At 62.6% G+C, this 15,619-nt stretch overlaps 1 protein-coding gene and 1 long non-coding RNA gene across 6 annotated transcripts; one reads left to right on the top strand and one right to left on the bottom strand.

The window, feature by feature from the left end:
• Window positions 1–4,118: 4,118 nt before the first annotated feature.
• Window positions 4,119–13,478, top strand: MXRA8 (matrix remodeling associated 8). 5 transcript variants are annotated; one of them, XM_073007964.1, is made up of 11 exons: window positions 4,119–4,210; window positions 7,225–7,372; window positions 9,440–9,463; window positions 10,591–10,893; window positions 10,991–11,092; window positions 11,168–11,638; window positions 11,809–11,964; window positions 12,086–12,125; window positions 12,212–12,288; window positions 12,390–12,470; window positions 12,682–13,478. In XM_073007964.1, the coding sequence occupies exons 2-11, from the start codon at window positions 7,276–7,278 to the stop codon at window positions 12,705–12,707; spliced, it is 1,377 nt and encodes a 458-aa protein (XP_072864065.1). In that variant the 5' UTR covers window positions 4,119–4,210; window positions 7,225–7,275; the 3' UTR covers window positions 12,708–13,478. The 5 variants fall into 5 exon arrangements, with proteins under 5 accessions (XP_072864065.1, XP_037841145.1, XP_037841146.1 ...); XM_037985217.2 differs by lacking the exon at window positions 4,119–4,210 and adding an exon at window positions 5,446–5,631; XM_037985218.2 differs by lacking the exon at window positions 4,119–4,210 and adding an exon at window positions 5,446–5,631 and having other exon boundaries at window positions 13,132–13,478.
• On the bottom strand, window positions 5,068–7,231 carry LOC140709314 (uncharacterized). Its single transcript, XR_012089833.1, has 2 exons — window positions 6,155–7,231; window positions 5,068–5,499 (listed from the first exon to the last, which is right to left on the bottom strand). It is a non-coding gene; the product is annotated as an uncharacterized lncRNA (long non-coding RNA).
• Window positions 13,479–15,619: the final 2,141 nt, after the last annotated feature.

A 15,619-nucleotide genomic window follows, 5' to 3' on the forward strand; every position in this document is an offset into this window, starting at 1 on the left:
GATCTGCCCACCTCAGCCTCCCAAAGTGGTGGGATTACAGGCGTGAGCCACCGTGCCCAGCCTGATTTTTATTTTTTATTTTGTTTTTGAGACAGAGTTTCACTCTTATTGCCCAGGCTGGAGTGCAATGCCACAATCTTGGCTCACCTCAACCTCCACCTCCCAGGTTCAAGTGATTCTCCTGCCTCAGCCTCCCAAGTAGCTGGATTACAGACGTGCACCACCATGCCTGGCTAATTTTTGTACTTTTAGTAGAGATGGGATTTCTCCATGTTGGTCAGGCTGGTCTCGAACTCTTGACCTCAGGTGATCCACCCCCACTCAGCCTCCCAAAGTGCTGGGATTACAGGTGTGAGCCACCACGCCTGGTCTTTTTTTTTTTGACGTAGAGTCTTATTCTGTCACTAGGCTGGAGTGCAGTGGTGTGATCTCGGCTCACTGCAACCTCCGCCTCCCAGGTTCAAGCGATTATCCTGCCTCAGTCTTCTGAGTAGCTGGGATTACAGCCATGTGCCACCATCCCCGGCTAATTTTTGTATTTTTAGTCGAGATGGGGTTTCACCACGTTGGCCAGACTGGTCTCGAACTCCCGACCTCAGGTGATCCCCCCACTTTGGCCTCCCAAAATGCTGGGATTACAGGGGTGAACCTGGTCCTAGTTTTTTATTTTTGACTGGGTCTTGCTATATTGTCCCGGCTGGCCTCCAAATCCTGGGCTTAAGCGAGCCTCCTGCCTCCACTTCCCAAAGTGCTGGGATTATAGGAGTGAGCCACCGTGCCCGGCCACTTTTTCTATCATAATACATACATCAATTTCGTAATTATAACCATGCTGGAAATCTCACATGTGACAGCCAACCTCCCTAGGCGAGGAGGGAGAAGCCAGGATGTGCGTCCCACGTGGAAGCTGTGGCTTGGCCCTCGCCTGAGGCTGGTGTGACCGCTGCCCAACGAAGCGCCCAGCCGAGAACGGAGCTGGATGCAGAATCCCATAGGTGGAGTTTGACCTTGCAGGTGGAGGCACCAGTTACCTGCCAGGTAACTCTGGCAGCAAACTCAGGGTTCTTTGTTCCTGATTTTAAAATTGATGAGGCCAGGCGCGGTGGCTCACACCTCTAATCCCAGAACTTTGGGAGGCCGAGGTGGGTGGATCACAAGGTCAGCAGTTTGAGACCAGCCTGGCCAACATGGTGAAACCCCGTCTGTACTAAAAATACAAAAATTCGATGGGCGCAGTGGCTCACTCCTGTAATCCCAGCACTTTGGGAAGCTGAGGTGGGTGGATCGCAAGGTCAGGAGTTTGAGATCAGCCTGACCAATGTGATGAAACCCTGTCTCTACCAAAAATACAAAAATTAGCCAGGTGTGGTGGTGCATGCCTGTAATCCCAGCTACTCTGGAGGCTGAGGCAGGAGAATTGCTTGAACCCGGGACGCGGCGATTGCAGTGAGTCAAGATCGCGCCACTGCACTCCAGCCTGGGTGACAGAGCGAGACTTCATCTCAAAAAAAAAAAAAAAACGCCAGGTGCGGTGGCTCACGCCTGTAATCCCACCACTTTGGGATGCCGAGGCAGGCGGATCACGAGGTCAGGAGATCGAGACCATCCTGGCTAACACGGTGAAACCCCGTCTCTATTTAAAAAAATACAAAAAATTAGCCAGGCATGGTGGTGGGCGCCTGTAGTCCCAGCTACTCAGGAGGCTGAGGCAGAAGAATGGTATGAACTCGGGAGGCGGAGCTTGCAGTGAGCTGAGATTGCGCCATTGCACTCCAGCCTGGGTGACAGAGCGAGACTCCGTCTCAAAAAAAAAAAAAAAAAAAAAAATAGCCAGGCCTGGTGGCAGGCACCTGTAATCCCAGCTACTCGGGAGGCTGAAGCAGGAGAATCGCTTGAAACTGGAAGGCAGAGGTTGCAGTGAGCTGAGATCATGCCACTGTACTCCAGCCAGAGCAAAAGAACAAAACTCTGTCTCCAAAAAAAAAAAAAAAAAAAAAAAATTGATGAATCTCGCCTGTAATCCCATTGCTTTGAGAGGCCGAGGATCGCTTGTGGCCGGGGATTGGAGTCTGCAGTGAGCCAAGATGTTTGCATTGCACCACTGCCCTTCAGCCTGGGCGACACAGTGAGACCCTGTCCTTTTGTTTTGTTTAGTGTTTTTGAGATGGAGTCTCGCTCTGTGGCCCAGGCTGGAGTGCAATGGCGCAATCTCAGCTCACTGCAACCTCCGCCTCCCAGGTTCAAGCAGTTCTTCTGCCTCATCTTCCAGAGTAGCTGCGACTACAGGTGCCCGTCACCACGCCCAGCTAATTTTTGTATTTTTGGTAGAGACGGGGTTTCACTCCTCTTTATTTTTATTTTTTTGAGACGGAGTCTCACTCTGTTTCCCAGGCTGGAGTGCAATGGCATGATCTCGACTCACTGCAACCTCCACCTCCCGGGTTCAAGTAATTCTCTTGCCTCAGCCTCCCAAGTAGCTGGGATTACAGGCACCCACCACCACGCCTGGCTAATTTTTTGTATTTTTAGTAGAGACAGGGTTTCACTATGTTGACCAGGACCGTCTTGAACTCCTGACCTCAGGTGATCTGCCCACCTCAGCCTCCCGAAGTGCTGGGATTACAGGCGTGAGCCACCTCGCCTGGCTTAGATTCTGTGGCTTAAAAAAAAAAAAAAAAATTGGCCAGGCACGGTGGCTCAAGCCTGTAATCCCAGCACTTTGGGAGGCCGAGACGGGTGGATCACGAGGTCAGGAGATCGAGACCATCCTGGCTAACACGGTGAAACCCCGTCTCTACTAAAAAATACAAAAAACTAGCCAGGCGAGGTGGTGGGCGCCTGTAGTCCCAGCTACTCGGGAGGCTGAGGCAGGAGAATGGCGTAAACCCGGGAGGCGGAACTTGCAGTGAGCTGAGATCCAGCCACTGCACTCCAGCCTAGGCGACAGAGCGAGACTCCATCTCAAAAAAAAAAAATTACAGAAGGTGGCCCTGGGGTCTAAGGTTGTGATTCTGGGGCGATGTGTGTGTGCCAGGCAGCCGGTCTCGCTGCATTTGCCTCTTTAGAACAAGCCAGATACTACTCGAGAGGAGGCAGATGGTTTGTGAAATGTTTCTGTATTTTCAAATCTTCTTGTCTGTAGTTTTGAATCACAATGTCTCAGTGCAACAATTACCCTCCAGTCCGTCTCAGCAGCGTCTGTCTCTGTTGTCCAGGAGGAGGAGACGGTGGTGGTGGAGGGCGGCTCTCCTCTTCCGGGCCTTCCCACAAGGGATCTGGGATCCACAGACAGCCCTGCCTCCCCGGGGCCGCAGCAGGAGGGACCAACACACATGCCGGCGATGGCTGCCCAGGACACTGGTCAGGATCAGCAGGAAAACAGTCAGCCAGGGACGTGGCCGGGAACAGTCGCCACAAGTGGCTATAAGGGATTAACACATTTTCTTTTGTTTTTGATAAACAAGTTTATTTGTAAATTTAGTCATCATACATAACTAACCAAACCTTCAATATATTTTGAGACCCCCTTGGCAGGCTGTCTCCATAAAAGTGACTTTCCCAGGAGAGTGACCAGATGTGACTGGCCAACACCGTCTTAGCCCGCAGGGGTTCCTGGCGAAGGAGCCTCACGTCCCTCCCCACAGTGAGTTTTCAGAATCCAAAGGCCGTAGGAGAAAGAACGCTGGTGGTGCTTCCTCTTAGACGGGAGAAACTTGGCCTGGGTAGGAGACCCAGCCCCACGCCGGGAAGTCGCTCCAATGCTTCCAGTGTGCGCGGCCGGTGTGGCGGCGGAGAATATGGTTTGTCCTGGAGCCTGACCCTGTCTGTGTTGGTGTCAGCAGTGGCCCCCCCAATATACACACACAGGGTCCCTGGCATCCCAAGACTACTCCCGGCAGCCCCGCCGCTGGCTGCGCCTGGAAGCTGCGTCCTCAGGCCTCGCCTGGCATTTGCTGACACAGAGGTTGCGCCCTTGGGTCCGTCCATCCTCACCCCTCCAGCCTTGGTGCACCCCACCCTGTCTCATTCCCTCCACCACACTCAGCATAGTCCAGGAGGCTGGGGTCCAAGAGGGCCACGGCCGGCACCCGGCTTTGTGCTGAGTCCCCAGTGCCCAGCAAGCCTGGCGCCCAGGAGGTGCTCAGCAAACGCTTCGGAAGGACGGGAAGTGGGACTCTTCACCCATCAGTGATCCACTGCACAGCCACAGGTCCGTGTCTCTGTGTCTTTCCGTGTGTGTGTGTGTCTCTGTTTCCGTGTGTGGACCCATGTGTGTGTGTCTCCATGTGTGTCTCCGTGTATCTCCGTGTGTCTCCGTGTGTCTCCATGTGTGTCTGCGTGTCTGCATGTGTGTCTCCGTGTCTCCATGAGTGTCTCCACGAGTGTCTCCGTGTATCTCTGTCTCCACGTGTGTCTCCTTGTGTCTCCATGTGTGTCTCCGTGTATCTCTGTGTGTCTCCTTGTGTCTCCATGTGTGTCTCCGTATGTCTCCATGAGTGTCTCCGTGTATCTCTGTCTCCACGTGTGTCTCCGTGTATCTGTGTCTCCGTGTATCTGTGTCTCCACGTGTCTCCATGTGTGTCTCCGTGTGTCTCCCTGTGTGTCTCTGTGTGTCTCCCTGTGTGTCTCCGTGTATCTCTGTGTCTCCGTGTCTCTGTGTATCTGTGTGTCTCCGTGTATCTCTGTGTGTCTCCACGTGTGTCTCCGTGTGTGTCGCCATGTGTCTCTGTGTGTCTCCCTGTGTGTCTCCGTGTGTCCCCATGTGTCTCCACGTGTCTCCGTGTGTGTCTCCGTGTCTCTGTATCTCTGTGTCTTCGTGTGTCTCCACGAGTGTCTCTGTGTATCTCTGTGTGTCTACACGTGTGTCTCCATGTGTGTCTCCGTGTATCTGTGTCTCCGTGTGTGTCTCCGTGTATCTCTGTGTCTCCACGTGTGTCTCCGTGTGTCCCCGTGTCTCTGTGTGTCCCCGTGTCTCCACGTGTGTCTCTGTGTGTGTCTCTGTGTCTCCCTGTGTGTCTCCGTGTGTCCCCGTGTCTCCACGTGTGTCTCCGTGTCACCGTGTGTCTGTGTGTCTCCCTGTGTGTCTCCGTGTGTCCCCGTGTCTCCACGTGTGTCTCTGTGTCTCCCTGTGTGTCTCCGTGTCTCCGTGTGTGTCTCCGTGTGTCTCCGTGTGTGTCTCCGTGTGTCTCTGTGTGTGTGTGTGTGTCTGTGTGCGCACGCTCACGGGAGTGAACACGGGCTTGGCTATGCTGCTTGTGGCTCTGAGTGCCTGTGGTTTTTCTTCCCGATGAGCCGGGCTGCCTGGAATGTCCGAGTCACCAGGAATGGCAGCCAAGATCAGGTCCTCAGTGCGGGCAGTAGGGCCAGCTGACCCCTCTCGCTCCACCCCAGCCCCGGAGGGGGGGCCCGGAGGAAGGTCCAGGGCGCTGGTTTGACTGGGGGCTTAGCCAGAGCACGGTGATGCCAGTGGCTTTGTTTTGTCCTGGTTTGTCCTCTTCCCTGGAGGGAGAAAAATGCCAGGCCTGGCTGGGAATTAAGTCAGACACCCACGGCACTGCAGAACCCCCACCCCGCCCCCCAGCGAGCAGAGGCTCCACAGTCCCGGACCAGGAAGGGGCAGGAGGGGCACAGGTCAGTGGCCCTGGGAGGAGCAGGTGACCTGGTCACTGCCGGGCCTGCTCTCCTCCGTGGCTATTTCCTGCTGAGGGCCGGACAGGGAGGGGCAGGGAAGGGGCCTGGTGGCCTCTTCGGCCTTTTGCTCCTTGCCCAGGGTCCCAGGGGGGGTCAGCTGCCCCCAGGTGGTCCTGTCAGAGGTCAGGGCCCTCTCAGACAACAGCCTCTGGCCTGCATCTCAGCTGGCTGGGCTCCCGAAAGTGTGGCTGGAGACCACTGCCCGGAGAGGGACGGCCCTGCAGCGTGTGGCGAACCCTGGCCTGAGGCCGCAGTGTGGACCAGGCGCCCCCTCAGCCCTCCCAGACCAAAGGGCCAACCCTGCCCCCATCAAACTGCGGTCCTCCTCCCTCCACGGGGAGAGAGGGACCGGGGAGAGTGGGAAGAAGCCAGAGAAGGAGACAGAGACGCAGAGGCCAAGGCCCCAGGGTGTGCGATGGAGACAGACAGGGGCGGGCGGGCAGCTGCCAGCACTAATACAAACCAGTTGGAAAAACAGGAGGAGAGGCCAGCAGAGGCCTCGAGGCCGGCCAGGTGGGGCTTGTTTTTCCAGAATGAAAGGCCCAGGGAGCGAGTGGGGGTGGCGGGATGTGTCCAGTCCTGAAGCCGGTTTGGAAAGGCGCCTCCCGGGCCAGGACCCTGCTGAGGAAACGGTCTGACCTCGCCGGGCCGGGGTGTGGGTCTTGCATCCTTATGTTGGTCCGAGTCCTGCCCGTTGCCCCCCCACACACCCTCTCGCTGCAGCAGCAGAGCCCCCTCCCCTTGCCCTGAGACCAAGACTCTGATCTGGACCGGGCTTCCCACTGTCTGAGGACTTGGGGACCAGAGCAGGGTTCAGGGTTAAGCCCCCCAGCCCGGGGCCCCCGAGGCCTGTAAGGAGAGCTCACTCCAAGTGGGTGTGCTGAACTATGCTCTGAGGGTTTCTTGTGGTTGTGGTTGTTCAGATTTTTTTTTTCTTGAGGTTTGCTTAATTAGAAGGAGTTGGCTTTGGTACACAGTGCAGGCTCTGTTATTTCGCATTTGTTTATGTGACTTTTTAAGTTTTCCCAGAGTTTCAAATTTGTGCCTTCTGTGGTGGGGATCCCACGCTCCCCTTCCTCCAGGAGCCCTGTCAGCCGGCACCTAGTTTCAGGGGCACCAGGCTGCGCCCTTAAAGGTGGGCAGCCCCAGGGGATGGGGCCAGCAGGGGAGAGGTCTGCTCACCCCCAGGCCTCCCAGTGCTCAGGGCCCCCCCTCCCTGGCGGACTGTCCAGGTTATAAAGGGGACTACTGACCCGCAGCATCCATCATCCTGTCTTGAGAGCCCACCGTGCCCCCCAGAGGAGACGGGAACCAAGGTCACGCACAGCCAAGGGTTGGAGCTGGAAGGGCCATCTGGTCTGAAGAAGGGTACCACGGTGCACACTGGGTGGGGGCGGTCTCAGCACGGGGAGGCCTTTCTGGGGCCTGGAACAGGCTGAGGGGAAGACCCTGCCCCGAGGTGTCTCACATGGGGGGAGGCCAGAGGTGGGGCCAAGGGGCCACTCACCCAACAGTCCCAACCCCGCACCACAGGCCCGGAAGGCTCCCAGATGTCGCCGCACCACAGGCCCGGAAGGCTCCCAGATGTCCCCGCACCACAGGCCCGGAAGGCTCCCAGCTGTGAGACACGCTCATGTGGTCTCAGGGGCCCACGCCCTCGGACCTTCTTGTCCTTCCAAGGGTAGGGTCACTACCCCCTCCCCAGGCCTGACCGTGAGGGGCTGGGCCTCTGCTCCCACACTGCCCCTCCCCAGCAGGCCAGCGAGGATGGGGGAGGCCAAGGGGCCCGGGAGGAGCCAGAGGGGGCGGTCCCCAGACTGTAGACAGGCCCAGGGCTCCGTGATGTCACTGCGGGTGCTAAGGAGGGGGAAGGGGGTAGGGCTGTTTTTCTGGAGAGAGACTTAGAGCCGAGTGGGACAAAGCCTGGGCTGGGCGGGGGCCATGGCGCTGCCATCCCGAATCCTGCTGTGGAAACTCGCGCTTCTGCAGAGTGAGTGTGGGGCCCCGGGAGGCGAGGAGGGGGCAGCACATGGGGCTACGCGAGTCCGTTTTGCACAAAACCGCCCGTCTGCGCTTGGGCCAGGAGGGGTGGGAAGGCCCCACCAGGGAAGAGGATGGGTCTAGGGGATCTCGGGACAGCTGCTTGCTGGAGGGTGCGATGTCTTCAGTGAGACCTTGGCCAGCCTCCCCTCGCTAGGGAGCTGGAGGCCAGAGGGCCGAGAGGGCTGGGGGCCCAGGCAGGGTGGCGTCTCCATCAGGGCCCTTCCTGCATCCCCTCTTGCTGGGGCTCTGTTTAGGGAGTGGGTCAGTGATGGGGGGGACCTGAGAACCGTGGGATCTGTTCCAGCCCCCGCTTCCAGGCCTGGGCTGGCCTGCTGACCAGGCACATTCCTCTGGGAAGCTCCCAGACTCTCAGCCACATCTCTAGGGCAGTTTTCATGTAGGATCTACGGGAGGGAGAGCAGCCCCCAGTGATCAAGAGACACAGGATGGAAACACAGTTTTGATCACCCACAGGCCCTGGGGTGCACAGAGTGCTGTGAGGCCAGGGAAAGTGGAGAGACACAGGGACCCCCAGGCCAACCCTTTACTGGGACCAGGGCGTTCTACATACAGGTTTCCCTCAGGAATTTTTTTTTTTGGACGGAGTTTCTCTCTCGCCAAGGAGGCTGGAGTGCAGTGGCGTGATCTTGTCTCACTGCAACCTCCACGTCCCAGGTTCAAGTGATTTTCTTGCCTCAGCCTCCCGAGTAGCTGTGACTATAGGTGCCCACCACCACCACGCCTGGCTAATTTTTGTATTTTTAGTAGAGACAGGGTTTCACCATGTTGGCCAGGCTGGTGGTGAACTCCTGACCTCAGGTGATCCACCTGCTTCCGCCTCCCCAAGTGCTGGGATTACAGGCGTGAGCCACTGTGCCTGGCGAGGGAGTTTTAACTGGTAGGTTTAAGGCAAGCGGCGCGAGCCCCGTGGGGCCATGCTAACTGTACGGGGTCTCTGTGGTGTGGCTGCATATTCCATGTGGGGCGTGGAGTCCGTGGGGACATGGGGGGTCACCAGGGGACACTGTGTAGGGGGGGCGTCTGGGTGGATCAGCTCGAGGAAAGGGGATGTGAACTGGAAACTGTCCCGGGTGACAGCCCCGCTTCCAATCGGAGGAAGTCCAGCCTAGACTCAGTATATGCTGAGGCAGCTTGAAATGCTGAGAGTTCCCTGCAAGCAGGAACGCCGGCCTGTGGGGTGATGGCCGGGGTCACGACCCACATTCAGCCTTCAGGCCTCTGCCCTGTGGAAGCACCGCAGGGGCTGCACTGAGCCTTAGGTGTGGTGTGGGGTCCCCAGAGTCTGAGGCTCCAAGGACCCTTGGGGGCTGGGGCACAGCCCTGGAGGGAGTGTGGGGGATCCCACAGACCCAGCCTCTTTGGTGCTCTGGGAGACGTGGCTGCAGCCGGGGGGAGTGGCCCCGGTGACAAGCACACACCCCAGAACCGGCTGGCCTGGGGCCTGGCCCTCGCCTACACCTGTGCCCTGGCTTCCCCACTCCCCAAAGGCAGGTGCGTTCACAGCCCAGCAGGGTGGCAGGGAGGGCTATGCGGGGCTGTGTAGAGAGGCACCCTCCGGGCACTGAAGTGGGTCTCACAGCACCCACTTTGTCTGGGACTACAGGAGGGACTATGGGGGCCAAGTGGGGGTCCCAGGGCCAGGTGGGGCTGTGGGTGGCCTCACAGCTCACTCCTCTCACTCCAGGCTCTGCTGTCCTTCTGCACTCGGGTAAGTGACCCTGACCCCAGCTGTCCACCCCCCTCCCCCTCAGCCCCTCCTGTCTTGCCAGGCACCCCCCTCCCCCTCAGCCCCTCCTGTCTTGCCAGGCACACCCCCCCCCAGCCCCTCCTGTCTTGCCAGGCACCCCCCTCCCCCTCAGCCCCTCCTGTCTTGCCAGGCACCCCCCTCCCCCTCAGCCCCTCCTGTCTTGCCAGGCACCCCCCTCCCCCTCAGCCCCTCCTGTCTTGCCAGGCACCCCCCTCCCCCTCAGCCCCTCCTGTCTTGCCAGGCACCCCCCTCCCCCTCAGCCCCTCCTGTCTTGCCAGGCACCCCCCTCCCCCTCAGCCCCTCCTGTCTTGCCAGGCCTGCCCTGCGGGGTCGTCAGCCCTTCCCTCCCTCACTAACCCCCCTCCCCCACAGGGCCCTGGGGGCCGACCCCTCCCCCACAGATGCCCCCTCTGCCACCAGGGACCTCCAGGACCCTCCCCCTCCCCCACTGACTGTCCTTCCCCAACAAGGGCCCTCAGGGACCTGCCCCACCCCCACTGAGTCCCCTATCCTACCATGGCCCTCCGGACCCACCACTCCGCCATGAACTCCCCCTCACCAACCAGGGCCCTCAGGGGGCCGCCCCTCCCCCAATGATTCCCCTTCCGCCACATGGGTTCTTGGGGGTATACCCCTCCCCCATGATGGGGCTCCGGGGCCCACACACCGCACAGATGCCCCCTCCCCCACCAGGGTCCCAGGGACCCTCCACTCCCCCACCCCCACCAGGGCCCTCGGGGGGCCGCCCCTCCCCCAGTGATTCCCCTTCCCCCACATGGGCCCTTGGGGGCATGCACCCTCCCGGACTCGCCCTCCACCACGAGGGGCCTCGGGCCCTAGGGACCCTCCCCTCCCCCACTGACTCCCTCTCCCCCGTCAGGGCCCTCAGGGTCCGCCCCTCCCCCACCGACACCCCTCCCCCACTGACTCCTCCTCCCCCATCAGGACTCCCAGGGTCCGCCCCTCACCCAGATTCCCCCTCCCCCATCAGAACCCTCGGGTGCCCTCCCCTCCCCCAATGACTCACCTTCCCCCACCAGGGCCCTCGGGGGCCTGCCCCTCCCCCACGGACTCCCCTCCCCCACCAGGGTCCTCAGTGCCCGCCGCCGCCGGCAGCTCCGTGGTGTCCGAGTCCGCGGTGAGCTGGGCGGCGGGCGCCCGGGCGGTGCTGCGCTGCCAGAGCCCGCGCATGGTGTGGACCCAGGACCGGCTGCACGACCGCCAGCGCGTGCTCCACTGGGACCTGCGCGGCCCCGGGGGCGGCCCTGCGCGGCGCCTGCTGGACTTGTACTCGGCGGGCGAGCAGCGCGTGTACGAGGCGCGGGACCGCGGTCGCCTGGAGCTCTCGGCCTCAGCCTTCGACGACGGCAACTTCTCGCTGCTCATCCGCGGTGCGGGCGCCGGGGCCGCGGGTCGGGGCAGGGGGGTCCGGGCCGCGGGGTCGAGGGCACCGCGAGGCTCACGCGCGGCTTCCTCCTGGGTGTGCAGCGGTGGAGGAGACGGACGCGGGGCTGTACACCTGCAATCTGCACCACCACTACTGCCACCTCTACGAGAGCCTGGCCGTCCGCCTGGAGGTCACCGACGGCCGTGAGTGCGCCCCCCACCCCCCACCCCCCGTCCCGCGCCTGGGCCCGCGCGCCGCTGACCGCGCCCCCTCCGCAGCCCCGGCCACCCCCGCCTACTGGGACGGCGAGAAGGAGGTGTTGGCGGTGGCGCGCGGCGCACCCGCGCTCCTGACTTGCGTGAACCGCGGGCACATGTGGACCGACCGGCACGTGGAGGAGGCGCAGCAGGTGGTGCACTGGGATCGGCAGCCGCCCGGGGTCCCGCACGACCGCGCGGACCGCCTGCTGGACCTGTACGCGTCGGGCGAGCGCCGCGCCTACGGGCCCCTTTTCCTGCGCGACCGCGTGGCCGTGGGCGCAGACGCCTTTGAGCGCGGTGACTTCTCGCTGCGCATCGAGCCGCTGGAGGCCGCCGACGAGGGCACCTACTCCTGCCACCTGCACCACCACTACTGCGGCCTGCACGAACGCCGCGTCTTCCACCTGACGGTCGCCGAACCCCACGCGGAGCCGCCCCCCCGGGGCTCTCCGGGCAACGGCTCCAGCCACAGCGGCGCCCCAGGTCCAGGTGAAGGGCCGCCCCGGGACCCGGGAAGGCGGGAGCCCACCCCACTTGGGGTTGCCCTGCGCCCGCTGTCCCCTGCCGGAGGCCCGCGGAACCCAACAGGGGCCGTGGCCCGGGTCGGGGCACAGGTCTTGCTGGTGCCTGACGCCGCCCCCACCCCGCGTCCCCCGCAGACCCCACACTGGCTCGCGGCCACAACGTCATAAACGTCATCGTCCCCGAGAGCCGAGCCCACTTCTTCCAGCAGCTGGGCTACGTGCTGGCCACGCTGCTGCTCTTCATCCTGCTGCTGGTCACCGTCCTCCTGGCCGCCCGCAGGCGCCGCGGAGGTGAGGCTGCCCCGGCAGAGCCAGCGGCCCCAGGAGACTGAGGTGGGCGGGAGGGCGGTCCTCTGGGCTGGGGGACCTGCGGAGGGGGCGGCACTGCCCCCAATGTGAGTCTCCTTCCCAGGCTACGAATACTCGGACCAGAAGTCGGGAAAGTCAAGGGGGTGAGTACCCCCCTCCCAGCCCTCCTGGGGACCAGGACCCCCTCCACCCCACCCAGCTGTAACCTCCTCCCACTCTCGCCCTCCAGGAAGGATGTGAATTTGGCGGAGTTCGCTGTGGCTGCAGGGGACCAGATACTTTACAGGAGTGAGGACATCCAGCTAGGTGAGGCGGTGCTGGGACACCAAGGCCCTGGCGTGGCTCCCAGGCCTGGGCTGGGAAGTGCATGCTGGGAGAGGGTACCTCAGCCTGCTCTCCTCCCACAGATTACAAAAACAACATCTTGAAGGAGAGGGCGGAGCTGGCCCACAGCCCCCTCCCTGCCAAGTACATCGACCTAGACAAAGGTGAGTGGGCTACCTCAGCCCATCTCAGAGCCCTGCCCATCCCCATTCCACTCATCCGGGACCCCCAAGGGCAGACACCAGCCAGGCCCAGGGCCCCTGCCACCTCAGGCTCCGAAGTCCCTGGGGAGTCCTGCTGGGGGTCTGCCCTGCGTCTCCCACTGTGATGAGGGTGGAGAACAGACGCCGACCCATTGGCGCCCTTGGCTTCCAGGGTTCCGGAAGGAGTACTGCAAATAGGGGGACCCTGGGCTCCTGGCTGGGCCAGCAGCTGCATCTTTCCTGTCCGTGCCCCTCGGGGCATCTCCTGGTGCTCCCGGGCTCACCCCCTTCCAGCGGCTGGTCCCGCTTTCCTGGAATTTGGTCTGGGCATATGCAGAAGTGGCAGCACAGCCCCCACCCCTTCGGCCTTTGCTCACGGGTGGCCCTGCTCACCCCAGACACAACCAAAATCCCACTGATGCCCAGCATGCCCTCAGACCCTCCTGGGCTCTGCCCACTGGGGGCTGGAAGACACTCCCATCAGAACCTGGCAGCCCCAAAACTGGGGTCAGCCTCAGGGCAGGAGTCCCACTCCTCCTGGGGTGCTGCCCGCCATCGAGAGCTCCCGAGGGCTCCTCCGCCTGTACCATGCAGGACTCCAGGAACCATCTGTTCTCCCCAGGGACCTGGTGACTTGGTGAATGCCAGCCCTTGCCCCTCTCTGCTGCTTTGGGCCACCTGGGGCTGCACCCCCCGCCGTTTCTCTGCTTCCACCCCTACCCTAGCCTTGCTCTCAGCCACCTTGACAGTCACTGGGCTCCCTGTGACTTCTGACCCTGACACCCCTCCCTTGGACTCTGCCTAGGCTAGAGTCTAGGACTGGGGCCACATTTGGCTTCTGTACTGGCTGAGAACAGGGGAGGGGGTGAAGGTGGCTTGGGGTGGCCTATGTTGCCACTCTCAGCACCCCACATTTGCACCTGCTGGTGGACCTGCCACCATCACAATAAAAGCCCCATCTGATTTTTAGACTTGGCCCAGGTATGCTTCTGAAACTCCCCGTCTCCTAGGGGTGGGCAAGGCAGAAGTCTGGGCCTGGGAATCCCCACGTCGTCTTCATCTCCACCTGAAGCCCCTGACATCATCCCATTCCTTGGGCTGAAAGGTCTGGGTCTGGGTCCTCTGGGAGTTGGTGTCCTGGGAAGGGGTCATTTGAGTTAGTTCTGTGTGGCATGCTTCTGGTCGTGGAGGAGTTCATATTCCCTTGATGGCTGACCTGGATGTGGGGAAGGGGGACGTGGCGGCGGCTGTGAGGACAGAGAGGAGACCGTGGGAGCACAGCTCTTGGAGAGGCAGACGGATGGCGAGCGGTAGTAGTGGGATACAGGTCAGACACTTGCAAAGGGGGCAGGAGCAAGGAGGCTCCGGCAGAGACAACCCGGGGCAGCAGGGTGGCTCCAAGAGAGTCCTCGCCAGGCCAGCACGGATCTGGCCCTAGAATCCTTTCCCACTCAGGCATCAGTGCCGGGCACAGGATCTCAGCACAAGTTTGGGTGGTGGGACGAGTGGTGGGATCAGGAAGGCCAGTGGCCTGGGCTCCTGGCAGCACAGACCAGCGACTAAGTGCTGCTTCTTGAAGCCGGCATCAGCACCCAACCCCATCCTCCTGTCCTCCCAGGAGTGGGGGTGGAAAAGGGTGATGGTTGCCCACAAGGATCCCACAGCAGCACAGGTTGGGAGGAAGGGAGGCTGGTCTGGGGAGGTGTGGCTTGAAAACGCACCCCCTTCTGGCCTCCGGCCTCACCATCACTGGACAAGGCTGCTCCTGGCAGGGGCCCAACCAGACCACATAGGCATCAGCACCTGGACTGGCCTCCGGCCTCTGGCTTCCAGCCTCTCTTGAGACTTGGGCTGCGGTCAGGCCCCTGCACCTGTGTGGCTCCCCTGCTCTGTGGCCACCTGTGTCTAGCCTGGGGAACATGGGTCTGGCCCTCAGGGCAGGTACGGGCTTCCTCCCTCCCTGGGGCCTCAACAGATAGCCCCTCGGAGGTCTTCCTGCCTGGCTTCCGACCTCTGGGGAAAACAAGGGCTGGTGGGAAGGTGGCCCAGGCTCCAGGCAGAGGGGGCTGGCGGCTAAGCTGGCCGGGCTTGGCTGAGCGGACGCCACAGCTCTCCCACTCAGAGCCGGGGTGCAGGTTCAGGACCCCAGGCCCAAGCCGACCGTCAACCACCGGTGCCTACACTGATGGGTTTCTCTCTGAGCCAGCGCGGGCATCGTCAGGGCCGGATAGATGCGAAAGTCACAGACTCCTGCCGGCTTCCTGGGGACGGGGCCCAAGGGGCCCCACCGCGCCAGCCCCGAACAGGCCCCCGCCTCACTCTCCCCATCCTGGGCCGCCCTCTAGTGGCCTCCGCGCTTCCTGCTGGGGTCAGGCTGGGAAGGCCTCCAGCCCCGCGGGCCCCGGAGCAGCGAGCGCGGACGCCCCGCGGCCTCAGGGGAAGGCTCGGAAGTCTCCCCTGCCCTGCGGAGGACCCCAGGACGAAATCCCTCCCGCCACCGCGCGCTCCGACGCCTCCGTGCACGCCCGCGCCCACGCGCGCCCCGTATCCCCTCGGCCTGCGTCGGACCCGGTGGGACCCGGCAGAGGGCATGCGAGTCGGGAGCCTTCGCGGGGGCTCAGAGAGACCGGCCGCCACCTCAGCGCCGCGCACCCGGCGTCCCCGAGGTCCCTCCACCCGCCCCGAGCACCCTGGCGTCCACGGGCCCAGAGCCAGGCCGCGCGGAGATGCACCTGCGAGTGTCGCGGGCGCCCAGGCAGAGGGGAACGCGGGCCCAGGCGCGGGTGGGGGCCGGGGCGGGGCGAGCGAGGATCGCCTGCGTCTGCGCCTGCGCCTGCGTAGCGGCGCCCCGCCCCCGCCGCGCGCTCCCGTGACGTCATCGACGCGCGCTCGGGCGCCCCCCCGCGGCCACGCTCAGGGCCGCGGGCCGGGCGGTCCCTTTAACGGCGCGGCCCGAGGGGCGCAGGCGGGAGGGCGGCGGGGCTGAGCGCGCCCTCCGTGCTGCGTCCCTCGCGCCGCTCCCGGGCCGGGGGCGGATGGGCGGCCGCGGGCCGCGGGGCAGCAGTCGAGACGCGCGCGGGAGCCGGGGGCGGCGGCCGGGGCCTGGGCGG

The sequence above is a fragment of the Chlorocebus sabaeus genome, chromosome 20 (assembly GCF_047675955.1).
Source record: "Chlorocebus sabaeus isolate Y175 chromosome 20, mChlSab1.0.hap1, whole genome shotgun sequence".
Taxonomy (NCBI): Eukaryota; Metazoa; Chordata; class Mammalia; order Primates; family Cercopithecidae; genus Chlorocebus; species Chlorocebus sabaeus.

Excerpts from the sequence above, each read along its gene's own strand:
- MXRA8 (XM_037985217.2), top strand. The coding sequence starts at position 5,461 with ATGCCAGTGGCTTTGTTTTGTCCTGGTTTGTCCTCTTCCCTGGAGGGA. Across the intron at positions 5,632-7,224 it reads AAGGGGCAGGAGGGGCACAG|GCCCGGAAGGCTCCCAGATG; the intron begins GTCAGTGGCCCT and ends CCCGCACCACAG. Across the intron at positions 11,965-12,085 it reads CGCCCGCAGGCGCCGCGGAG|GCTACGAATACTCGGACCAG; the intron begins GTGAGGCTGCCC and ends TCTCCTTCCCAG.